The following is a 23352-nucleotide window of genomic DNA, read 5'->3' on the forward strand; positions in this document are numbered from 1 at the left end:
TACATGTGAACGGCCCCTACGCTAATATGATTTTGGTTTTCTCTCCCTGTCTTGCCCTCGCCCCCGAGGACAATGAGACAAACAGACCCAGTTCCGGTAAATGTGAAAGTAAATGTGAAAGTCATCTCCCAAGGGTTTTTTCCTCCTAGGATTTTTTATTTCTCCTAGGGGTTTTTTTAACCCGGGGAGGCAGCCTTCTTGGGCTTAACTTAGCTTCCTTTTCTAGACATTACATTAGTAATACGCTCGCTTATAATGCTGAGTCATAGCTGCAGCAAATTTAACTGCTTATGCTATTGTGTATTATGTTGTGCTATCTGTCGTTTTTCTGTGCTTTTCACTGCTTCTATTAATGTAAAGCTGCTTTGAAACAGTTAACTATTGTGAAAAGCACTATATAAATAAAATTGAATCGAAACGTTTTGATTAAACACCATTACCGTTTATTTTCAGATGTTAATGTAGCACAGATGTGCATATGTCACAGGTCGGACCGGACCACCAATACCGTGAGTCACGTCCCTTCTTCTGGTTCCACCCCGAGGAGTTCCCAGCACACCCCAATGAACAGACAGACAAGTAATGAAAAGTATAAGAAAGCTTTATTAATATAAAAGGGGGTTTTAACTAATTAAAATCCTTCATAGTCCCAGGTAGCCTCCGCCTGCAGTAGGTCCGAACAAGCCAGATAGGGGACCACACACGGGTGAGCAAGCAGAGCTAGGAACTTCCTCTTCAGCAGGCAGAGGGTGGAGGGAGGAAGTGTATGTAACTTAGTACTCCGGGTTACAGGAAAAAACAAGGCTCAGTCCTTCTTCGGGCAGGAAAGTGTATGGGACTCAACACTTCATCGAGCAAGTGAGTATACGGGTCTTAATACTTCTTCTGACAGGTGAGTATACAAGCTGAGCACTTCGGCTAGCAGGGGGGTATACAGGGCTTAACACCTTTTACTTACAGGAGGGTATACAGGGCTTGACGCTTCTCCTGATAGATAAGGATACAGGGCTTTAGCTCTTCTGCTTACAGGCAGGTGAAAACAACGTACAGGTAAGGATACAGGGCTTGAGCTCTTCTGCTTACTGACTGGTGGAGACAACGTACAGGTGAGAACACTGGGCTTTAGCTCTTCTGCTTACAGGTGTACGAAGGCAACGTACAGGTAAGGATACAGGGCTTTAACTCTTTGCCTTACAGGTGGACAAATGCAACGTACAGGTAAGGATACAGGGCTTTAGCTCTTCAACATACAGGCTGATGGAGACAGTGTGCAGGTAAGAATACAGGGCTTTAACTCTTTGGCTTACAAGTGGACAAAGGCAACGTACAGGTAAGGATACAGGGCTTTAGCTCTTCTACATACAGGCTGATGGAGACAGTGTACAGGTAAGAATACAGGGCTTTAACTCTTTGGCTTACAGGTGGACAAAGGCAACGTACAGGTAAGAATACATGGCTTTTGCCCTCCGGCGTACTGGCTGGTAGTGGTGAGAGGGAACAAAACAGTGTATAGGTAAGGATATGGGGCTTTAGCTCTTCAGTTTACAGGTGGGTGGAGTTGAGAGGGAACAAAGCAGCGTCTAGGTAAGAATACAGGGCTTTAGCCCTTCTGGCTGGTGGAGGTGAGAGGCGTCCAAACTTTTTTTCAGACGGCTGAGCGTAGCATCATAGCATGTCCTAGTCCTAGACTTATGTTGGAACACTGCTAGACACTGGCCCACTGTTCTTCTCGGGCAGAGTTCCTCCCTCAATCTAGAGCATGATCACTGGCAAACACTGATAAAATCACTGCACTGCATTTTCCTCGTGTAAATATTCAAAAATCACTCACCGCACTCCACAAGCTCACTGTGATATAAGGCCAGTGATACATAATCCAGCCCCGGGTTCCGAGTCCTTGCCGTCAGTGCAATTAGGCGTAAGGCAGACACAGATGATACTGCATTTACGGGCTGGTGACTGCTTTTTCCTCCTTCACCATCCCTAACAGGGAAATATGAGTATGGACAGGCTAGATAGATTAGCAGACACTGTTAGTTATACTGGCATCAATAGAGAGGCATTAGCACATCAAAAAGCAGTCAGAAGAATAAACGGGTGTGAGGCCTTTGGAAAAAATAGGTCCACACGTTTACAACCAATGCAAAACACCTGTTGGAAAGCATCTTTTGCAGCGGTTTTTGTGTGAGCATATCAGTGAACACTCCTGACCACTCTGTGAGTTTCACATGGCAGCCACATATGTCCAAACTTCAGTCAAAACCATTCTATTTCATCATAAACAATCTGAAAACAGGGCTTTAAGTGTAAAATACCGAACTTGTCTTAAAACTCTTCCGTTTCTGATGTGTAGATCTCTTCTCATTCTCACCATCACACCAGCCACTTACGTATCGATCCCAGAGGACACACGGAACAAACTTCCCGCTTCCTGCTTCTCAAACAGCCCTTTATAGCAGTGGTTCTCAATCCTGGTCCTGGAGGCCCACTGCTCTGCACATTTTGTATGTCTCCCTTATTTAACACAGCTGATTCAAATCTTCAGCTCATTAGCAGAGATCTCATTGTCTGTCAGATAAGAGAGACATACAAAATGTGCAGAGCAGTGGGTCTCCAGGACCAGGATTGAGAACCACTGCTTTATAGGTCCTCCTCCTTCTCTATCACCCAATCGCCGCTCGCCACACTCCTCTCTCACATCTGATGCGTATTTCCTGTGTAATCACTGCCCGGAATCGACCGGAACTGGCCGGGTGTTACACCGAAATCGACCCAACACTTTAGTTCTGCCTGTACATAGTCACCCCGTGACAGATATGATTCATATATAGCAAATGTATAATGAATAAGATACATTGTATACAAGTTCATCTTTTCTGTGCAAAAATAAATATGTATCGAAAAGATTTACCTATATTTATTTTAGTACTGTGACTTGACTTGAAACTTATCAGGGCTCGACTTGCTTGGGGTGAACCCTTGACTTGACTTGCTTGATTTATCTAAACTGTGACTTGAGACTTGACTCGGACTTGATGGTTTAAGACTTGAGACTAGCTTGGACTTGACCATGTGCAACTTGTCCCCACCTCTGTGCCCAAGTCTTATGCCTAATTTCATTTTTAGCTGCTACGCTATTTTTATCCATAGGATTGCATTTGCATGAAGATTAATATAAGGTTAAATAACTTACTATCCCCTTACAGTCCAGTTTCCTTACATCTGATATTTTAACTGTGATGAAAAATTAACCATAGGCATAGGCATTGACTCAAGCAGCAATTTCCCACAACAACTCTTTCCTTTAAAAAATTATATTTTAAATAATATATTTGTGTAGTTGCACGTGCAGCAGCATCTCCAGTTTTACTAGGATAAAGTATCCAGACCTTTCACATGCTGTTCCCATGGTGAATCGTTATATAGGAGCCACACTATAAAAAAGAAAGGTTATTGAAAGGTTTTTTACAGTGATGCCATAGAAGAACCTATTTTGGTTCTTCAAACAACCATTTAGTCAGAAGTTCTTTAAAGAGCCATTTCTTTTATACATTTTTATAGTCTGAGAAACTTTTTTTACTTTAAAAACCTTTTGTGAAACAGAAAGCTCAGAGTTTCCCATCTCAGGTTAAATCAACTCAGAGTTCAAGTTTTAAAACAGAGTTGGTTGAACCTCTTTATTGAAATAGGCCCCTAAGCTATTCATGAGATTAAATATACCATGTTGGCACAGTTTAAGACAGATTGCCAGCAGTACTTTGCTGTGAGAAGAAAGAATTAAGCTCATGAATGTGCTCATGATGTGATCTGATTAGCTTACACATTCTTTTGTTATAGATATATAAATGAGTTAATAAATATGTGAACAGATTGTAATTTTATTGAAATCTATAGGACAATTTACAGTAGCTAAACCTCAAAATAGATATTGCCTTTGCTTTTTTAAATATCAAAACGCTTACGCTGTGCATAGTTTTAAACAATTAAATGTATATGTGTTAAACACTAAATAATATATATATATTACAGATAATTTTGAATACCTTACTAAAACATTATGGGGTAGTTTCCCGGACAGAGATTATTTTAAACTAGGATTAGGCCTAAATTTAATTTGGAAATATAACAAGTTTTAACAAACATGCCTTACTAAAACATTACTTGTGTGCATTTTGAGGCAAAACAAAGGGCACCGATGTATTTCAAAATATTTAATTGCAAGTTGTTTTCAGTTTGGACAGCTCTTAAATTTATTTTAGTCTAGGACTAGTCTAATCCCTGTCAGAGAAACCGCCCCACTATTTACTTATTTGCTATGACTTGGTTTCTACGCCAAACAAGTTTAACAATTTTTTCTCTTATCTCTTTAGTTTGTAAACCGTATACTAAAGGATTTAATCCGGGTGGTACAATGTGAACAATAATACTAGCTAGTTTCCTGCTATCAGAGTATTCAGGAACACGATGAAGAAAAATCACAGTGGCTCCAGTTACAAGCATTATTAAGTAAACAGCTAAATGAGTGCTGCAGGTTTTTATGGCTTTGCTGTTGAGCGATTTGTTTTTGCTGGTAATACACACAGTAGCAATCTTGAAATACGTTATAAATACAGACCCAAGTGATAAAGTAAAAATAATAACAGTGTAAATGAGTCCATACACATTATTAACAGATACATTTTCACAGGACAGTTTAAACAGTGAGGCATTGTCACAGAAAGGATTTTCAATTTTATATCTGCAGCGAGAGAGACGTATTGTGAGGCCTAACATAATAGAAACTAATAATACTGCCAATCCCCAGGCTGATGCTGATAATTTAATTACCATTTTATTTGTCATAATGGATGAATATCGTAATGGATTACATATAGCTATATATCGGTCAAAGGCCATTATCATCAACACATAGTGGCTTCCCGCTGCAAATATATGCCCAAAATAAGCTTGAATAACACACTCCGCATACGTAATATATCGCTCAGAAGCTTCTTTTAAAATATCCTGTAATAAGCGTGGGAACATGACAGTGGTACCCAGTATATCATTCAGTGGTAGATTACAAAACAGAAAATGCATAGGATGATGCAGATTCTTCTGTGTTGAGATGAGAATTATAAGTATAATGTTACATCCCATTGCAAAAATATAAGCTAACAGAAGCAGGATAAAAACAGGATAAGATGACTGAGGTGTAACTTTCAGTCCCTCCACCAGCAGAAGGCTGTTTGTAAATGTCAAGTTGTCCATTCGCTGCCACTCACAAAACCTGTAGACAGATTAATAAACAGTCTGTTCAACATCATAATGAACATTTCAGCTCATGCTGCCATGTATTAAAACGTAAAAAGTTGGAACTTAAAAAATTACTTCAGTTAGTAACACCTAAAAAATTTAAATTAATTAAACTTAAATTTTCACAGAAAGTGAAACTAAAGTAAAATCTTAAGTGGAATTTTTTCTATGTGTTACAAATGGAAATAATTTTTTACAACTTTTCATTTTTTACAGTGTATGAGGACCATATGAAGAGCTCAGGTGCCAAACCTCTAAAACCCAAAATATTTTCCTGTAAGATAGCTTTTTTATCAGATTCTGCCAACAAACCTATAGATATTTCTGAATAACCTGAGGCGCGTTCGGTTAATATAATTATCTAATTTTAGAATCTGAGCTCCTCATATAAAAAAAAATATCTTGCCAAAAAGTTTTGTTATAGTAAATCTTAATAAATAACATACATTGCTTGCTGTCTGATAATTTATCAGCCCACACTAATTCTTGTTTAAAGTCACACAGTAAGAAAAAAAGTGAAAATAAAAGACCATTAAATACTTACACCAGGATGATTCTGTTATTATCAATTTAGTTGGTTACTGTTTTCCAGACTAAACTACTGTTATTGAGTAGTGTTTGAATCAGTGTTACATTACATCAGTTTGCTCATCTCTAAAGAATCTTTAGATTTTTGCTTTATATAAGTTGTTCAAAGGTGTTTTGGTTATGGTGTTATCAACCATAAGGGAAAACTTTATTCATTGTGCTCGTTGCCATGATCACAGTTGCTTTTGCCTTTACCACAGTGTCTCCCATGGAATTTTATGGCACTAAAGCTCTATTCGTTTGGTAATTATTTCTCATGGGAACGTAAGGTATTTTCAACATTTACAGGGGTAGTCAGTGATTTTTTTCCCCAATATTTTTAAACATAACTTTAAATATATTTTTAAACATAACATAAAAATATACAATATCCAAAAAATATGTGCTGAAATATATTTTGAAATATGTTTACTTCTAACATACACCTTCTGGTACTACTTGGAAGAACCCGGGGGCAACAGGTGTTTCTGGTCTAATCAACAGACACCCTCGCCCGGGTGACCATCCAGGGGTGATAAGTCCTTGGCCTGTGACCAAGTGGCATGCATCTCTTTATACATATGGAGTAGCTACCCCACATATTTAGGTACTCCACGGATCCCCTCTCCGAATCCACAGCCATCGTCAGGCTTTTTCAACAGCCTCAGAGATTTACTTTATGGCTCGTCTACACAGTCGTCCTTTAAATCCAAGGAGATTGAGTGTTCGGACTAACGACTGACCCGCAAAGCCCCGGTAACTGACCTCTACTGGCTCACTACATGCTTTCCAGCCACCACTCTTGCACTCCTGCACTCCTCCACCAGATCTGCATACTTGGCCCTCTTACGCTCATTTGCCACCTCCAATCTGTCTTCCCAGGGGACAGTAAGCTCCACTATCACCACCTGTCTGGTCGACTCCGATGTTATCACCACATCTAGGCGGTGTGAAGTGGCCGTAATGTTATTCGGAAACTTGACCTGCTTCCCCAGGTCCACTTGTAGGTGCCAGTCTTTTGCATTGGCGAGGAGCCCACTCGGGGAGCGTGATTGCTGATTAACCTTCTCCCCAGCTCTGACAAAGGATATAGTAAACTTGGAGGAATGATGGCTCTTATTGTAATAATAAATATAAATTTAATTTATAAAGCACTTTTCAAAAAAGAATCTCAAAGTGCTACAGAGTACATATTAAACTAAATTAAAATGGAAAACAGTAAAATAGATATATAAAAACAAGTCCTAAGGACAATTTTAAAAAGCCTGCCTGAACAAGACAGTTTTAAGCTCTTTTTTAAAAATGTCCACCGATTGAGGTTTTTCGCAAATGTTCAGGCAGGGAGTTCCAGATACGAGGGGTGGCTGAGCAGAATGCTCGGTCTCCCATAGTGCGGAGTCTTGAGCGAGGCTGATGAAGACGGTTTGTGCTTTGAGACCGAAGGTTGCGGGTGGAGGAGTGAGGTGTAAGGAGGTCTTTGAGGTATTGCGGAGTGTTGTTATAGATGCAGAGGTGGGTGATGAGAGCAATCTTATATTGAATTCTTGAGGTTATGGGGAGCCAGTGAAGGTTTTGAAGAACGGGAGGAAATTAAGGTATGGACGAGTTTTTCTGCATCAGAGAAAATGAGGAAGGGGCGGAGTTTTGAAATGTTTTTGATATGAAAAAAGCAAGTTTTGTATAGATGTTTAATGTGATTAGAAAAGGTCAGTTGTGGGTCCAGCTTCACACTGAGGTTGGTAACAGTAGTTAATAGGGGGATGTATTGACTGGAGAAAGAGATAGTGGTTATTGGTGATGACTGGACCTGGTGATGAGTGCCAATTTGTATAGCTTCAGTTTTCGAGCTGTTCAACTGGAAGAAATTATGACTCATCCATGCCCTAATCTCCTCCAGGCAATTAGAGAGGGTTAAGGATGATGGAGAAGAGGGAGCAGAAGATGATGAAAGACCCGGGGTAGAACATAGGTTTGAGTCGGTTAGCAGGTACAACTGAGTGTCGTCAGCATAACAATGAAAAGAGATGCCGTGCCGTCTGATGACACGACTCAATGGCAACATGTAGATGATGAAAAGGAGGGGTCCTAGGATGGATCCTTGAGGGACACCACACATGACAGGGGCTGTACGGGACCTGACAGTTCCCAGGTGGACGTACTTCATCCTGTCAGCGAGGTATGAGGTGAACCAGTCCAGTGTGGAATGACAGAGACCAATGTCAGTATGAAGACGGCTTTGATGGTCTACAGTATCAAAGGCCGCCGACAGGTCAAGGAGAATAAGTAGAGAGGGGGATCCGGAATCTGCAGAAATGAGAAGGTCATTGGTTACCCTCAACAGTGCTGTCTCTGAACTATGGGCAGTACAAAAACCAGACTGGAATGTTTCATACAGTGAATGGCGTTGTAGATGTTCCTGTAACTGTGCAGCAACTGCTACTTATTGCCCTGAATTGCTGTTGTGATTGTATCTGCCAGAGCCCTGAGGACCTGGTCATGTCGCCAGCGGTACCGCCCCTCCCCCAAAGCCTTTGGACAGCAGCTAAGAATGTGCTCCAGTGTACTGCTGCTTTGGCACAACTGGCATGCTGGTGAATCTACTAAGACCCAGCATAGAAGGTTGGATGGGCTGAGTAGACGATTGTACACTGAACTGATGAGGAAATTGATGTGCCATGGTTCAGAGCTCCACAACTCTCCCCAGGTGATCTTGCGCTGCTTGGCGTTCTTCCACCTGGTCCAGGGACCTTGCAGGGCATATCTTCCTCCACTTCTGCCCGCACCTCATCCTGCACCAACAGACGCTTCTCTCTCCCTCTTGCTTTGTCATAACGCAGCTTAGGAAAACTGCCCAGGCATGTATATGCCCCCTTGCCACGCTGCCAAGCAAGATGCCATGCCTCAGCTGTGCCTCTGATCTGTTCACCGCTTCCTGAGCCCTCTACTTCCTTCCCGTATTAATGCTGATTCCAGTTGTGGAGACTTTGGCATCAGAGAAATCTCAGTACATTAATATCTCCCGGGTGTGTGTGACCATGAACTCCTCAGACAAGCTGCTGATGGGAAGCTGCAGCTTGATGGAGTCGCCATATAGGGCGATGTTACTTAGAGACCATGGGAGCCCTAGCTATCTCCTGAGGAACTGACTGATTGATGTCTCCATTGCTTCCACCATTGTCATGGGTACCTATGTATATGAGAAGGCACCAAAGGAGCCTCGGCAGGATTCCGTGCTAATATATAGAGGATTTGTACTTTCCTGAAACCCTTGTCGACTGCAGTTAGCCATTTCTTCACGTCATCTTTGGTTTGTTGGAGAGCGGTTGTGTCCTTCATGGAACTGTCATAGATCTTCCCCAAGCTCTTGACTGGTCTTTCTGTTACTGATGGAATTTGTATCCCCTCCAAGGTAAAGCAGAAATGTTCGGTCACTTTGCCCTTCTTTAGGACGAAAGACCTGGACTTGTCTGGCTTAAAACTCATCCTTGCCCATAGGATGAGACATTGGAGCCCCTGAAGAAGACACCTTCACCCCGGGGCTAAGGTTGCTGTTACAGTAAAGTCATCCATGAAGGCTCTTATGGGTGGCTGCCGAGTACCAGATCTAGACATTGGCCCTCTACATCTACATGAATGCATACCTTGACGCTAGGGGTCAAACGACTAAAAAACAAGTCAGGAATCTTGGTGTGATTCTGGAGTTGGACCTTAGTTTCAGAAGTCATGTCAAAGCAATTACTAAAACAACATATTGCAAAAAATATTGCAAGAATTGGATGTTTTGACCTAGAGAAACTTGTTCACACTTTCATTACACTTTTCAAATGTTGAGACATTAAAAAAGGTAAAAGACGTTTAACCTATCGCACGAGTCCACTACGCACATTCACAATGCACCTGTTGCAACGGTGTTTAGCGTCTCCGCCAGCAGCAGGACCTTCAGCGCATCGGGGAAAATGGAGAACTAAATTAAAACCTTAAATACTGCGCATAATCTATAAAAGACTTCTTTCTGTAGTCATTTAAAAAATTTCATGTTTTTCTTGTTTGAAAAACTTTTTCTTAGTTTAACCGTTGGATACACGAATAGCCATGTTTAATGGTAAAGCCTTGAATTAAAATTGATGCATAGCGAATGTGTAAGGTAAGGCAGCCTGCATGTTTATTTCGTTTCATGTTTATTTCGTTTTGTTTTGATTCGTTATTTTTCATTATTTTTCTGCACCCAGCCGCAACTGCGAACAACAGAGCAGCCTCCCTCCGCTTTTTTTAAAAAAAGTGTGTTGATAATACACATTTAAACTAACTATGCTGAAAATATATATTTTATATATATGTTTTTGTAGGCAAGTGAAGTGTTGATTTGAGAGGCTCAACTGATCAAACAAGTCGTCAAAATGACGTTAGCTGTCGGCCGCCAACCGCTTGGTCATTATCAAAAACCCTAAAGGCGGAGTGCACAATGTTTGAAAGCCAATGCTGATATTTGAAATCACCTAAACAAACACGCCCTACCCTAATAGAATCTGGACCTTCTTTTAAAAGACCCGCCTCACACATACGCAACCCGGCAAGGATGTCTGTTAGTAGACATGCTCCTTACTGCTGATTGGCTATAAGTGTGTTTTGTTAGTCGGCCCGTCTCCTTTTCCAAAGCTTTTTTCAAACATTGTGCACTCCGCCTTTAATTTAACAAACAAAAAAGGCTCTAAAATGTAAGAAATAAAAGATATTTTATAATTTTGGCAGTTAAAACTGAACTGCTTTAATTGCTGCAATAGTAGTACAGCTGTAAGGTATCTGTGTAAGGAGTTATTTTTTTGTTATTTCTGCTCATTTCTTTTGCAAAATCTATGCAGAATTTTGCGGAATGATTTTAAATGTTTTAAAAAGATCTAAGAGAATGGGAGCTTTGGATATTATAAAACAATAAAATATTTTATAATATAGGCCTATAAAATGTATATAATATTATATACATGTCTGTAAAGTGTAATAAAAATACTGAAGTAAATAGAAGTTCTTCAATAAAAGAATGATCGTAATTTTTAATCGTGATCAAAAGTTTGAGCAAAACAATCGTGATCATCATTTTTCCTGTAATCGTGCAGCCCTACCTGGTCAGATACAATCTGATCCTTTATGCTACTATTGTAAGAATGCTCCATGAGGCATTAATTTTGAATGCAGTGTGGTCTGTTTTTTGTTTTGTAACCTGTGACATGATTTCCTTAAACTCAATTTTTCAAAACTTGTTTTGCAGGGAGGGCTTCTAGCCAAGCCCACATATGCAAGCACTGGTGGTTCAGTGGAAGAATTCTTGCCTGCCAGTTCCAGGACAATGCAAGTGTGGCCCATCTTTTACACTGTTAACCCTAATATTGTCTTTACTTAAAGAAGTGAAGTAAACATCACTCAAATATTTTGTGTTTTGAAGCCAAAGCTTAAAAAAGTTTAGTTGATTTAACTTTTAAGCTTACAAAATCCATTAAACTAAAACATTCAAGTAGAATGAACTTAAAATTATTAGTTCATGTTGTGAGGAATACCCATAATCCTTTGCGCCTGAATATTTTGATTATTTTCTGCTTTTTCACAGAATAAAAACTGATAAGAACTTTCACTACTTAAATATTTGTTAATAAAATGTCATATAGGCTTAAGCTCTTATATTATTGATGTTGTTTTGTTGTAAATGATAATTTTGTAAAGTCACCGTTCAGGTGATCAGTGTTTCCGTACATGAACCCTGTTCAGAACATTTTATTGTATTTCTCTCCACAGTACTGACAATACATGTCAAAAACTTAGTTTTGTGTGTGTTTCTGTGGAGAATCACGTTTATTCAATGACTGACTTAAAATCAGTCATCAATTCTGTGTTATAATACCATTTTTAACAACAAAAGTAATCTAAAGTGTTAAAACTAAAGTTATTTAGTGCAATGGGTTTCCTTGCAAATTTCTAGTAATGTCAACTTATTAAGAGTGCAGGAAAATGAGAAGAAATTAAAGTATTAAGTCTATTCAACTTAAAATTGTTGTTAGAACAGTTTATATGTTTAAGTAAACTTCACTTAAAGTTGTTAATCACCTTAATTTTTTTAGGGCAACAAGTTTGCTTCATTTTTTTAAGTATACTCAACTTATCCGTGTCACGGTAGGAAAATCCATTGTTTTCCTCCGTGTCATGTTTGTGTGTGTGTGTTGTTCACTTACCCTGCCATGTGCTCGTTAGAGCGATCCCTTTCACCTGTGTGTTGATTGTCTCGCTCCAGCTGTTCATCATTACATCATCTCCATAAAAACTCACCTGACTTTCTGTTCCCTGCCAGATTCTATTGTTTGCTCAGTCTCCGTGTTGCTTGGTTGTTCCCTGTGTTTTGGATTACGTGTTTCAGTTTGGATGTGTATTGTCGTCGTCGTCTTCGTGTGGATGTTCCGTGTCAGTCTGGATTTCACCACTGCTCACCACTCCACCAACGTCGCACTCAAAATACCAACTTCCACCGTAGTCATCGTCACCATTGCCAACAACAACACCGGACTGGATTACTTCCGCATTTGACATTGAATACTCTCTCTTTGTTTATATTTAATAAACATTGTTTCATTTTTACACCTGCGTTTGCTTCCGTCTTTTACAAGTCATTACAGAAGAATCTGGCCAACATGGAAGCAGCAGGTGGTCAGCCGATCTCCGCGTTGGAGGAGTTTCTCCAGCGATCTCTGGCTCGTTTGGATCATCAGGATCAAACCATCGAAGACATGCGGAAGGCCGTCCAGGCAATGGTGGCGAAGGTTTCCGAGCTCTCTCAGCGATCTCCGAACATCACGCCTCCCACTGCGCCACCCATGCCGCCCGCACCATCTTCACCTCCAGGGGGTAGTTTCATCCAGGAACCGAGACTGCCGATCCCGGAGAAATATGCCGGTGAGCCCAACTACTGTCGTACTTTTCTCTCTCATTGTTCTCTACATTTCGCCCAACAGCCCCGGACATTCTCGCTCGAGGAGACCAAAGTGGCGTTCACGCTCTCGCTGCTCTCGGGCAAGGCTGCCCTCTGGGGGACGGCGGTATGGGAAAACCAGGACAGCTGTTGTTCCTCGTTCGCCTCGCTTTCCGAAGAAATGAAGAGGGTTTTCGATCGCTCCGTCGCCGGGAGGGAGGCCGCCCGGCTCCTCACGGATCTCCAGCAGGGGGAGCGGTCGGTCTCGGACTATGCCATCGAGTTCCGTACCCTGGCGGCGGAGTGCAGGTGGAACGAGGAAGCGCAGTGGGACCATTTCCTGCATGGGTTGGCGGATCGGATCCATCGAGAGATCATCACGGCGGAATTACCGAAGTCGCTCAACAGTCTGGTGGACTTGGCGATCCGGGTTGACGCACGCCTGTCTACCGTTGCCAGAAGGAAGACTCAAGTTCTGCCCCTACGTCAAGCGGAGTCCACGGATCCTCCCATCGAAGTTTCCGCCGGTGGTCTCTCAGATCCGGAACCCATGCAGGTGGGTCGAGCTCGGTTACCCTGGAAGGAGAGGAATCGGCGGAGATCCTTGGGTCTTTGCCGGTACTGTGGTGAGTCGGGTCACCAATGCCAGAGGTGCCCGGTAAAAGACCAAGCCCGATAGTAAGACAGAGGCTACTATCGGGCAGGATCTCCGCACAGAAGACCTCTACTACATCCACTCTCCTTCCGGTGAGACTACGGTGGTCCACTATGTCACACTCGGGGCACGCACTTCTGGATTCGGGGGCGGAGGGCAACTTCATCGACAGCTCACTAGCACGTAAGCTCAAGTTACCTTTCACTGCACTCACCCACCAGATTGCGCCCTTCGCCCTCAATGGACATCAGTTACCCACTATCAAGTACACCACAGCACCTATCACACTCATCACTTCCGGAAACCACACAGAGACTATTTCATTTTTTATTACTGACACTGCTCTCTCTCCCATAGTTCTTGGTCATCCGTGGCTTCATTCCCATAACCCAAGAATTGACTGGAAACTGGGTTCTACCATAAAGACTCAGAAGGCAAGTGAACGTTTGAATGACATTTATTCCATGTTAAATTAAAAGACAGAAATTGATTCAGTCTCAAAATAAAAGAGATGCTTGAGTCTCATAAGATTTTGGCATATGCCCCGCCTTTCGTCCGGGTCTAGCTGTAGTCTGGCAGATCCTGCCTGATGTTGAAGGAAGGGGCGAAGCCTACCCCCGGACAAAAGAACAGGGAACAACCTGGTGGTGGTGGGCAGGATGGAGGTGAACTTCAGCTACGACACCTACGGGCAGCAGGAGAGAGTGTTAGTTCAGCGTTTAAATAGTCGGCATTGAGCTGTGATTGGTAAGCCGATTTAATGAATGAATGACGTGGTATTAGAGTCTTCCTGGTAGAACTTACGCTGACGCTTTCATTTCTACCATAAAGACTCAGAAGGCAAGTGAACGTTTGAATGACATTTATTCCATGTTAAATTAAAAGACAGAAATTGATTCAGTCTCAAAATAAAAGAGATGCTTGAGTCTCATAAGATTTTGGCATATGCCCCGCCTTTCGTCCGGGTCTAGCTGTAGTCCGGCAGATCCTGCCTGATGTTGAAGGCAGGGGCGGAGCCTACCCCCAAAAGTGAAATGGATCAACTGGCTTGATTGCTAGGATATCAAAGAGATGTCAATCCTGAAACAAAAGAAAAATGTTAAGAAGGAATCAGACTTCTTAAGCTACAACAGCTATTTATTGGAACCCCCCCAAAAAATAAAGCCACGATAGGCATAGGCATTCACTTTAATGTCTGATTCACACAAAAGGAATAGGATAAGAATTACAATATGCTTCGTCGTAAAGTGCCACGGTAGGCTTTACGAAAGGTAGCCCCGATAGGTGATATGTAAAGCCACGATAGGCCACAACGATCGATAGCCCCGATAGGCAATGTGTAAAGCCACGATAGGCCAAAACGATCGATAGCCCAGGTAGGCGATGCGTAAAGCCACATGGATTGATAGCCCCGATAGGCGATATGTAAAGCCACGATAGGCCACAGCAATCGATAGCCCTGATATGCGATGTGTAAAGCCACGTGGATTGTTAGCCCCAAAAGGCGATATGTAAAGCCACAATAGGCCACAGCAATCGATAGCCCTGATAGGCGATGTGTAAAGCCACGTCGATCAATAGCCCCGATAGGCGATGTGTAACACCACGGTAGGCCACATCGATCAATAGCCCCGATAGCCGATATGTAAAGCCACGATTGGCCACTTGATCGACAGCCTCGATAGGCAATGTGTAAAGCCACTATAGGCCACGTTGATTGATAGCCTCGATAGGCAATGTGTAAAGCCACGATAGGCCACGTTGATTGATAGCCCCGATAGGCAATGTGTAAAGCCACGATAGGCCACGTTGATTGATAGCCCCGAAAGGTGATGTGTAAAACCACGATAGGCGATATGTAAAGCCACGTTGATCGATAGCCCCGATAGGCGATGTGTAAAGCCACGATTGGCCACAGCAATCGATAGCCCTGATATGCGATGTGTAAAGCGACGTGGATTGATAGCCCCAAAAGGCGATATGTAAAGCCACAATAGGCCACAGCAATCGATAGCCTCGATAGGCAATGTGTAAAGCCACGATAGGCCACGTTGATTGATAGCCCCGATAGGCAATGTGTAAAGCCACGATAGGCCACGTTGATTGATAGCCCCGATAGGTGATGTGTAAAACCACGATATGCGATATGTAAAGCCACGTTGATCGATAGCCCCGATAAACGATGTGTAAAGCCACGATTGGCCACGTCGATCGATAACCTCGATAGGCGATATGTAAAGCCACGTCGATCGATAGCCCCGATAGGCGATACGTAAAGCCACGATAGGCCACTTGATCGACAGCCTCGATAGGCAATGTGTAGAGCCACGATAGGCCACGTCGATTGATAGCCCCGATAGGCGATGTGTAAAGCCACGTCGATCGATAGCCCCGTTAGGTGATTAGTAAAACCACGATAGGCGATATTTAAAGCCACGTCGATCGATAGCCCCGATGGCGATACGTAAAGCCACGATAGGCCACTTGATTGACAGCCTCGATGGGCAATGTGTAAAGCCACGATAGGCCACGTCGATTAATAGCCCCGATAGGCGGTGTGTAAAGCCACGTCGATCGATAGCCCCGATAGGTGATGTGTAAAACCACGATAAGCGATATGTAAAGCCACGTCGATCGATAGCCCCGATAGGCGATGTGTAAAGCCACGATAGGCCACATCGATCGATAGCCCCGATAGGCGAGAAGGCCGTGGAGAACACTTACAGGGCAACGTTTTGCTATTTAGTGCGAAGACCCCTCCGGGCAAGATACGGGCAATGATATGCTGTATGCAAAAAAGACGGTTACGGGGCAACGACTTCCCATGTAGCGTGAAGACCGCGAAGGCAATGATGTGGGGCAACGATATGCTGAATCATAATAAAGGCTGCGGAGGATAGATGCGGGGCACCATATGCAATGTAATAAGTCGGTTGTGGTATCCATGACACAATGTAACCATATGCTGATTAGCGAGAAGGCCATGATACACATCAACAATTTGCAGTATAGCAGTAAGACTGCGAATGCTGGATACAGGCAATGATATGCCACGCAGCAAGGAGGTCACGAGAGCCATGCAATGGGGCAACAATATACCCTATAGTGAGAAAGGCTGCGTATGCTATGTCGGAGGCTGTGATGGAAAGCGGCAATATTCCTATGAACCGCGCTATGCCACAGATAAGTTTAGCGAGAAATGAGACATGGTTGAGTAACCTACACCACCACCAGTATCTGCTGGATCGTACTTTGATCATTATGCAGCTTAAAGCTATAGAAACTGATGAAACGTTGCATTTCAAGTGTATTCACTTTTCAAAGTATTTATGTAGTAAAAGATGGGATTTTGGCTATGGCTTTAAATTTCAAGTGTATTGATGGCAGAAAAAAAAAATTACCTAGGAAAACAGAATCATAACATTAACATGAAATTGATAAAACAAAGAAATTAAGGTTATTGAATTTTAAGATTAATAATTATAGACTAGAAAGATTAGAAAATATGGAAGTAAATTAATCTAAACTGTATGAACTAAATGTGAACGAACAATACGCAATTGAATGCTTAGTGTCTTGACTGGAGTGTTATTAAAATCCTGAAACTACTCGAAGGTGCGGGATCAGGTTATGTCAATAGACCACGATCAATGATAGCCGACACCATCAATTGCCCTTCTCACGCAGAGATTATGAATACTACACAGAAAATGCTTCCAGGATTTGTCTGGAAACATTAGACTTTTGGGTCATTTATTCTGCCGATTATTTTTCGGAGTCATGCTTACTGCGAAAACCCGTAAAGACATGTGATACATGTAAAGTCCTGCACGTGCTTGACTTTTAAGCGCTTCTGAAGTTCGCCAGTTATTCGTAACTCGTATTTTAAATGAGATCATGAGGAGCGCGTGATGCGCTGCTCTGTCATGCAGGTGAATGATCTCAGCTTTAGCAGCACGTATAATGAGCATGCATCGTTTCACACAGAGAACTTTAAACGTGCATCTTTCGGCAATTTTACTAGGTTCTTTTTACGGGAGCGATCCCAGAACATTTACGGGATGTGATTGTGTTGACACGGTAGCCTCAAACAATTTTAGAGAACATATTTTAGACCATACTGCGAGTCAGACTTTGACAACATGCGATTGACTTGTTTATCCATTAAAGTTTAACTTAATTATGCTGAACATTTTCACATACCATTCTTACATAACCTGCAGTTGCAACACCAATATGCGTAGCATGATTTGCCTCATAAGAACTTTTCAATAAACGAGTAATGCTTTGACTTCGTTGCACCTGAACTTGTAATGCATGTAGCGTGGACTTCGCACTAGGGTGGTTAAAATGCACGCTGGGTTTAAAATCAATGAGAGAGAGTTCCATTCCCTGTTACAAGGAAATTTTCAGATCGCTAAGGTATCATTGATGTGCAACAAAGTTTTAAGAGGTTTGCAGACGAAAAATCCGTTGAAGATTGAGAAAGTTATGATATTTTTATTATTAGAAATCAGAGGAAAGTTATATGGATGTCTATGGAATGTGTGTGACCGAAATGCTGCTTATTTACATGTTTTTGCTTATAACTTTCTCATTTTATCAGATATGTTCATGAAATTTTAACAGAAGGTAGAACTTTGTTAGTACTTTCAAATTAAATTATAAACATTTGCTGTTTTAGTCAGAATGGGCATCGGACCCATGTTATTATTTTTAGAATAATGCCTGCAGTGGACCTTCTGACATGACGTTCACTGTAGTCTAAAACAAGAAACGTAATATGCAAATTTTCGCAATTTATTTAAATACAATCTCCTCCATACCATTACCATGTTTCAGCACCAAGATAAAAGATATATATTGTGGTCCATTTACGTTTCATTATTGTCCAGAGTTTAGTGGAAGCACATCGACCGGTTGAAAGTGACACTCAGTTTTAAACCGTTGCTGTGAACTAAAAACACCTCCGAATTGAATACTCAAAATATCAAACGCTTCCGGTGTTCGGACTTGACGTATTTATTGTCGTATTTAGTGAAAACATACTACAACCATGCGACGATAACTGAATATTGCATGAGACGCATTGTAAAAGTACCGCGCGGGCGGAAGCAGAATTTATTCGATGCGCGTACCCGCGATGTCAGCATTGCTATATTAAATAGAATAAATAAATTGTCACATTCCCAGTACTATCGTGTCGGCAATCTCACGGGCTGCGATATAATGATAAAAAAATAATTTAATGATGTAACTTACCTCACACCAAATTAAAATGACAGTACATTTAATGCCACAATTCTTATGAAATGCAATCAATTGATTTCAACTGTGACAGCGTTTCCGACGGTCGTCGGACGAAACATTGAATTGTACATTTGACCGTCATAACCAGACAATCACTCACAATTTGCGCAAGAAATGCAAGTTGAGCGTTACGACTGCGTGCTTATTCCTGTGTATGCCAATGTGGCCTATCGTCAGTATTGAGCAGGCTGCACGTTAACAGTGAAATTAACAATGACATTAACAACTAAAATAAGACATCCCGTATATTTTGGTCAAAGACCGCAATAACTGACTAATACAGTAGGTAACATTTAATATGTCCCTTAAATTGGTAGGAACAGGTAGGCACATATCGGGAAGGTTGTATAGGATAGACATATTCAGGAAAATTATGTAAAGCAGTGACCTTACCTTGTTTCTTAGGCAGACACATATGATTTTACACCATTTTGTCGTTTACGCATTTTCACCATTTGTTTACAACAAACACGCACAGATAATTAAGACAGTTGCGTTCGGGTCTTTTTGACGTTATTCACGCGTTAATGCCGTGCTGTTGAAACGCGATCGCCTTTCAGGAGGAATAATCCGTAAAAAATATATATATCTTTGCTTTACAGAGCCTTCGTGTGGTGACTCTCGTTTAGATAAGAAGACAAAGATATTTTAGTTAGGAAGACATCACCCTTCGGTGTTTACCATGAACCGTAACTCATCAGGCAATCAATATGATCAGTGACACCTGTTGCGGCCGAACTTCTCAGGCAAACATCAGTGACACCTGTGTAAGCGTCCAGTGAGTTGCTATGGTCGATTACAGTTTACGCTTAACAGGACTGCATTGCATTTTAATCTGTTCATTGAAATGAAACGGCCTCATTCCTTGCGTTTTTGTGCCAAGTTTGCGAGCTTCCCTAAATAAGGGTCTTTGGCAAATATGAGTTGCGTTCGAAGGGACTGGTCAAACACGCCTACCGTAACGTTGCAGTCTGTGAGAACGAGCGGCAAATGAGACGAGTAGCATATCGTGGATGAGAGATCCTGGGAAAAGGTTAAATTGGCACGAAAACATTGCGGGCCGAGTAAAAATACCGAATTCACAAATAAGCAGAGGAAAGGCGAGCGTTTTGACATCCGATTCTGCTTGGTACGAGTAACAATCGCTTTGAAAACGTTTGGTTTGCACTAAGCATCGAGCAAACGAACTTCAGCTACGACACCTACGGGCAGCAGGAGAGAGTGTTAGTTCAGCGTTTAAATAGTCGGCATTGAGCTGTGATTGGTAAGCCGATTTAATGAATGAATGACGTGGTATTAGAGTCTTCCTGGTAGAACTTACGCTGACGCTTTCATTTCTGTTACCAGCTGGAGCGAGGAGTGTCATAAGTCCTGTCTTGTCTCTGCTTGTGTTTCTGTGTCTGAGTCTGTGTTTCAGGGGAAAGCAGTGGATTTGTCTACCGTGCCCGCGGAGTACCATGACCTGAAGGAGGTGTTCAGTAAGTCGCGGGCTGATTCTCTTCCTCCTCATCGTCCCTATGACTGTGCGATAGACTTATTGCCAGGTACGTTTCCGCCTAAGGGCAAGTTATACTCTCTGTCTGTTCCGGAGATGGAGGCCATGGAGAAATATATTTCTGATTCTCTGGCAACGGGGTTCATTCGCCCTTCCTCATCTCCAGCGGGGGCGGGGTTCTTTTTTGTGGGGAAGAAGGACGGATCCTTGCGACCTTGTATTGACTACCGAGGGTTGAACAACATCACGGTAAAGAATACTTATCCTTTGCCGTTGATGTCTTCAGCTTTCGAGAGGTTGCAGGGAGCGTCCGTTTTCACTAAATTGGACTTACGTAATGCATATCATTTGGTTCGCATCAGGAAGGGGGATGAATGGAAGACTGCGTTTAATACCCCTCGTGGCCATTTTGAGTACTGCGTGATGCCTTTCGGTCTCACGAACTCGCCGGCAGTCTTCCAAGCACTCGTTAATGACGTGTTGCGAGACATGGTAGACCAGTTCATATATGTTTACCTGGATGACATATTGATTTTTTCTTCGTCTCTCCAGGAACATTTGCAACACGTACGACGAGTGCTTCTGCGGTTGTTAGAGAATGGGCTTTTTGTCAAGGCGGAGAAATGCGTTTTTCATGCACAGTCGGTCTCTTTTTTAGGACACATCATTTCGACTGAGGGTGTTCGCATGGATCCTGAGAAAGTTAAGGCTGTGGTAGATTGGCCATCCCCAGAGTCTCGCAAGGCCCTGCAGAGATTTCTGGGGTTCGCCAATTTTTACCGGCGTTTCATTCGCAATTTCAGCCAACTAGCCGCACCTCTGACCGCTTTGACTTCCCCTGGTTTGACGTTCAGGTGGTCAGACGCAGCTGAGGCTGCGTTTGCCAAACTGAAAAGCTGCTTTGTTTCAGCTCCCATTCTTGTAACCCCTGATCGTTCACGTCAATTCATAGTGGAGGTCGACGCGTCAGAGGTGGGGGTAGGAGCAGTGTTGTCCCAGCGCGCATCCTCAGACGGAAAGGTTCATCCTTGCGCGTATTTTTCCCATCGTTTATCTCCTGCGGAAGTTAATTATGACATTGGCAATCGAGAGTTGTTGGCGGTCAAGCTAGCACTGGAAGAATGGCGTCACTGGCTTGAGGGGTCGGGTGTACCTTTCATTGTATGGACGGACCATAAGAATCTCGAATACATTAGAACTGCCAAAAGACTTAACTCCAGGCAGGCTCGGTGGGCATTGTTTTTCGGTCGTTTCGATTTTACACTTTCTTACCGGCCGGGTTCCAAAAACATCAAACCCGATGCTTTATCCCGTCTTTTTGAGCGTTCCGATCGTACTGCTACTCCCGAGCCCATTTTACCAGAGAAAATCATTATCTCTGCGCTCAGATGGGAGGGCGAATCGAAGGTTTTGACAGCCTTAGAAGGGGTAACGCCCCCGGCTCGCTGCCCACCGAACCGTTTATTTGTGCCGGAAGGGTTACGGTCAGACGTTCTCCAGTGGGGTCATGGTTCCAGTGTTGCTTGTCACCCAGGGGTTAGTAGAACTAGGTTTCTAGTCAAGCAACGATTTTGGTGGCCTGGTATGGCTCGTGACGTCCACGACTTCGTCTTGGCTTGTTCGGTTTGTGCCGTTGGTAAGACTTCCAATCGTCCTCCAGATGGGTTACTTTTACCGCTGTCGGTCCCTTTGAGACCCTGGTCCCACATTTCGCTAGATTTTATTACCGCCCTCCCACCCTCTAAGGGTAATACGGTGATTTTGACCGTAGTGGACCGGTTCTCGAAGGCGACCCATTTCATTCCCTTGCCCAAATTACCATCAGCCAAGGAAACAGCGGTAGCTGTCATTGACCACGTCTTCCGAATACATGGCCTCCCGACAGACGTGGTCTCTGACAGGGGTCCCCAGTTTGTGTCCAAATTTTGGCGAGAGTTCTGCAAATTGCTAGGGGCGACTGTTAGTCTTTCATCCGGGTTTCATCCCCAGAGCAACGGTCAAACCGAGCGAGCCAATCAGGACGTCGAAAGGGTGTTGCGATGTCTGGTTTCCAAGAATCCTTCGTCCTGGTGTCAGCAACTCTCAATTGTGGAGTACGCACACAAATCTCTGCCGGTGTCATCTACGGGCATGTCTCCATTTAAGTGTAGTTTAGGGTACCAACCACCTAATTTTGTCAGTACTGAATCCGAGGTGTCGGTTCCCTCCGCAAACGCACTAGTCCAGAGGTGCCACCGCACCTGGACCAGAGCTCGCAGAGCTCTGCTCCAGGCAAGGTCACGTACCAAGGCCAAGGCCGATCGCCACCGGTCGAAGCCTCCCCGATACGTCGTCGGTCAAAGAGTGTGGCTTTCAACCCAGAATATTCCGATGCGTTCCGTCTCGAATAAACTTGCTCCCAAATTTATTGGCCCGTTTTCTGTTACTAAGATCATTAATCCGGTAACAGTGCGTCTTAGCCTTCCTCCTGCGTACAGGAGGGTTCACCCCGTCTTTCATGTCTCCAAAATTAAACCGGTGATTTCTTCCCGTCTTAATCCGCATACCCCGGTTCCCCCTCAGCCTCGTATCGTTAATGGGGAGACCACTTATTCGGTTAACCGTATTCTGGACTCCAGACGGAGGGGACGCGGATTTCAGTACTTGGTGGATTGGGAAGGTTACGGTCCGGAGGAGAGAAGGTGGGTTCCTGCTCGGGACATACTGGATCACCGCCTTATTGATGAGTTCAATCAACAGGTAAAGCAGGCTGGGAACGCCGAGGGGCGTTCCTAGGGGAGGGGGTACTGTCACGGTAGGAAAATCCATTGTTTTCCTCCGTGTCATGTTTGTGTGTGTGTGTTGTTCACTTACCCTGCCATGTGCTCGTTAGAGCGATCCCTTTCACCTGTGTGTTGATTGTCTCGCTCCAGCTGTTCATCATTACATCATCTCCATAAAAACTCACCTGACTTTCTGTTCCCTGCCAGATTCTATTGTTTGCTCAGTCTCCGTGTTGCTTGGTTGTTCCCTGTGTTTTGGATTACGTGTTTCAGTTTGGATGTGTATTGTCGTCGTCGTCTTCGTGTGGATGTTCCGTGT

General features: G+C 43.1%; 1 protein-coding gene across 1 annotated transcript; it reads right to left on the minus strand.

Moving 5' to 3' along the window:
* Positions 1-4302: 4302 nt before the first annotated feature.
* On the minus strand, positions 4303-5362 carry LOC129423274 (olfactory receptor 8G17-like). Its single transcript, XM_073870978.1, has one exon. The coding sequence runs from the start codon at positions 5248-5250 to the stop codon at positions 4303-4305; it is 948 nt and encodes a 315-aa protein (XP_073727079.1). The 5' UTR covers positions 5251-5362.
* Positions 5363-23352: the final 17990 nt, after the last annotated feature.

Source organism: Misgurnus anguillicaudatus, chromosome 9 (assembly GCF_027580225.2).
Source record: "Misgurnus anguillicaudatus chromosome 9, ASM2758022v2, whole genome shotgun sequence".
Lineage (NCBI taxonomy): Eukaryota > Metazoa > Chordata > Actinopteri > Cypriniformes > Cobitidae > Misgurnus > Misgurnus anguillicaudatus.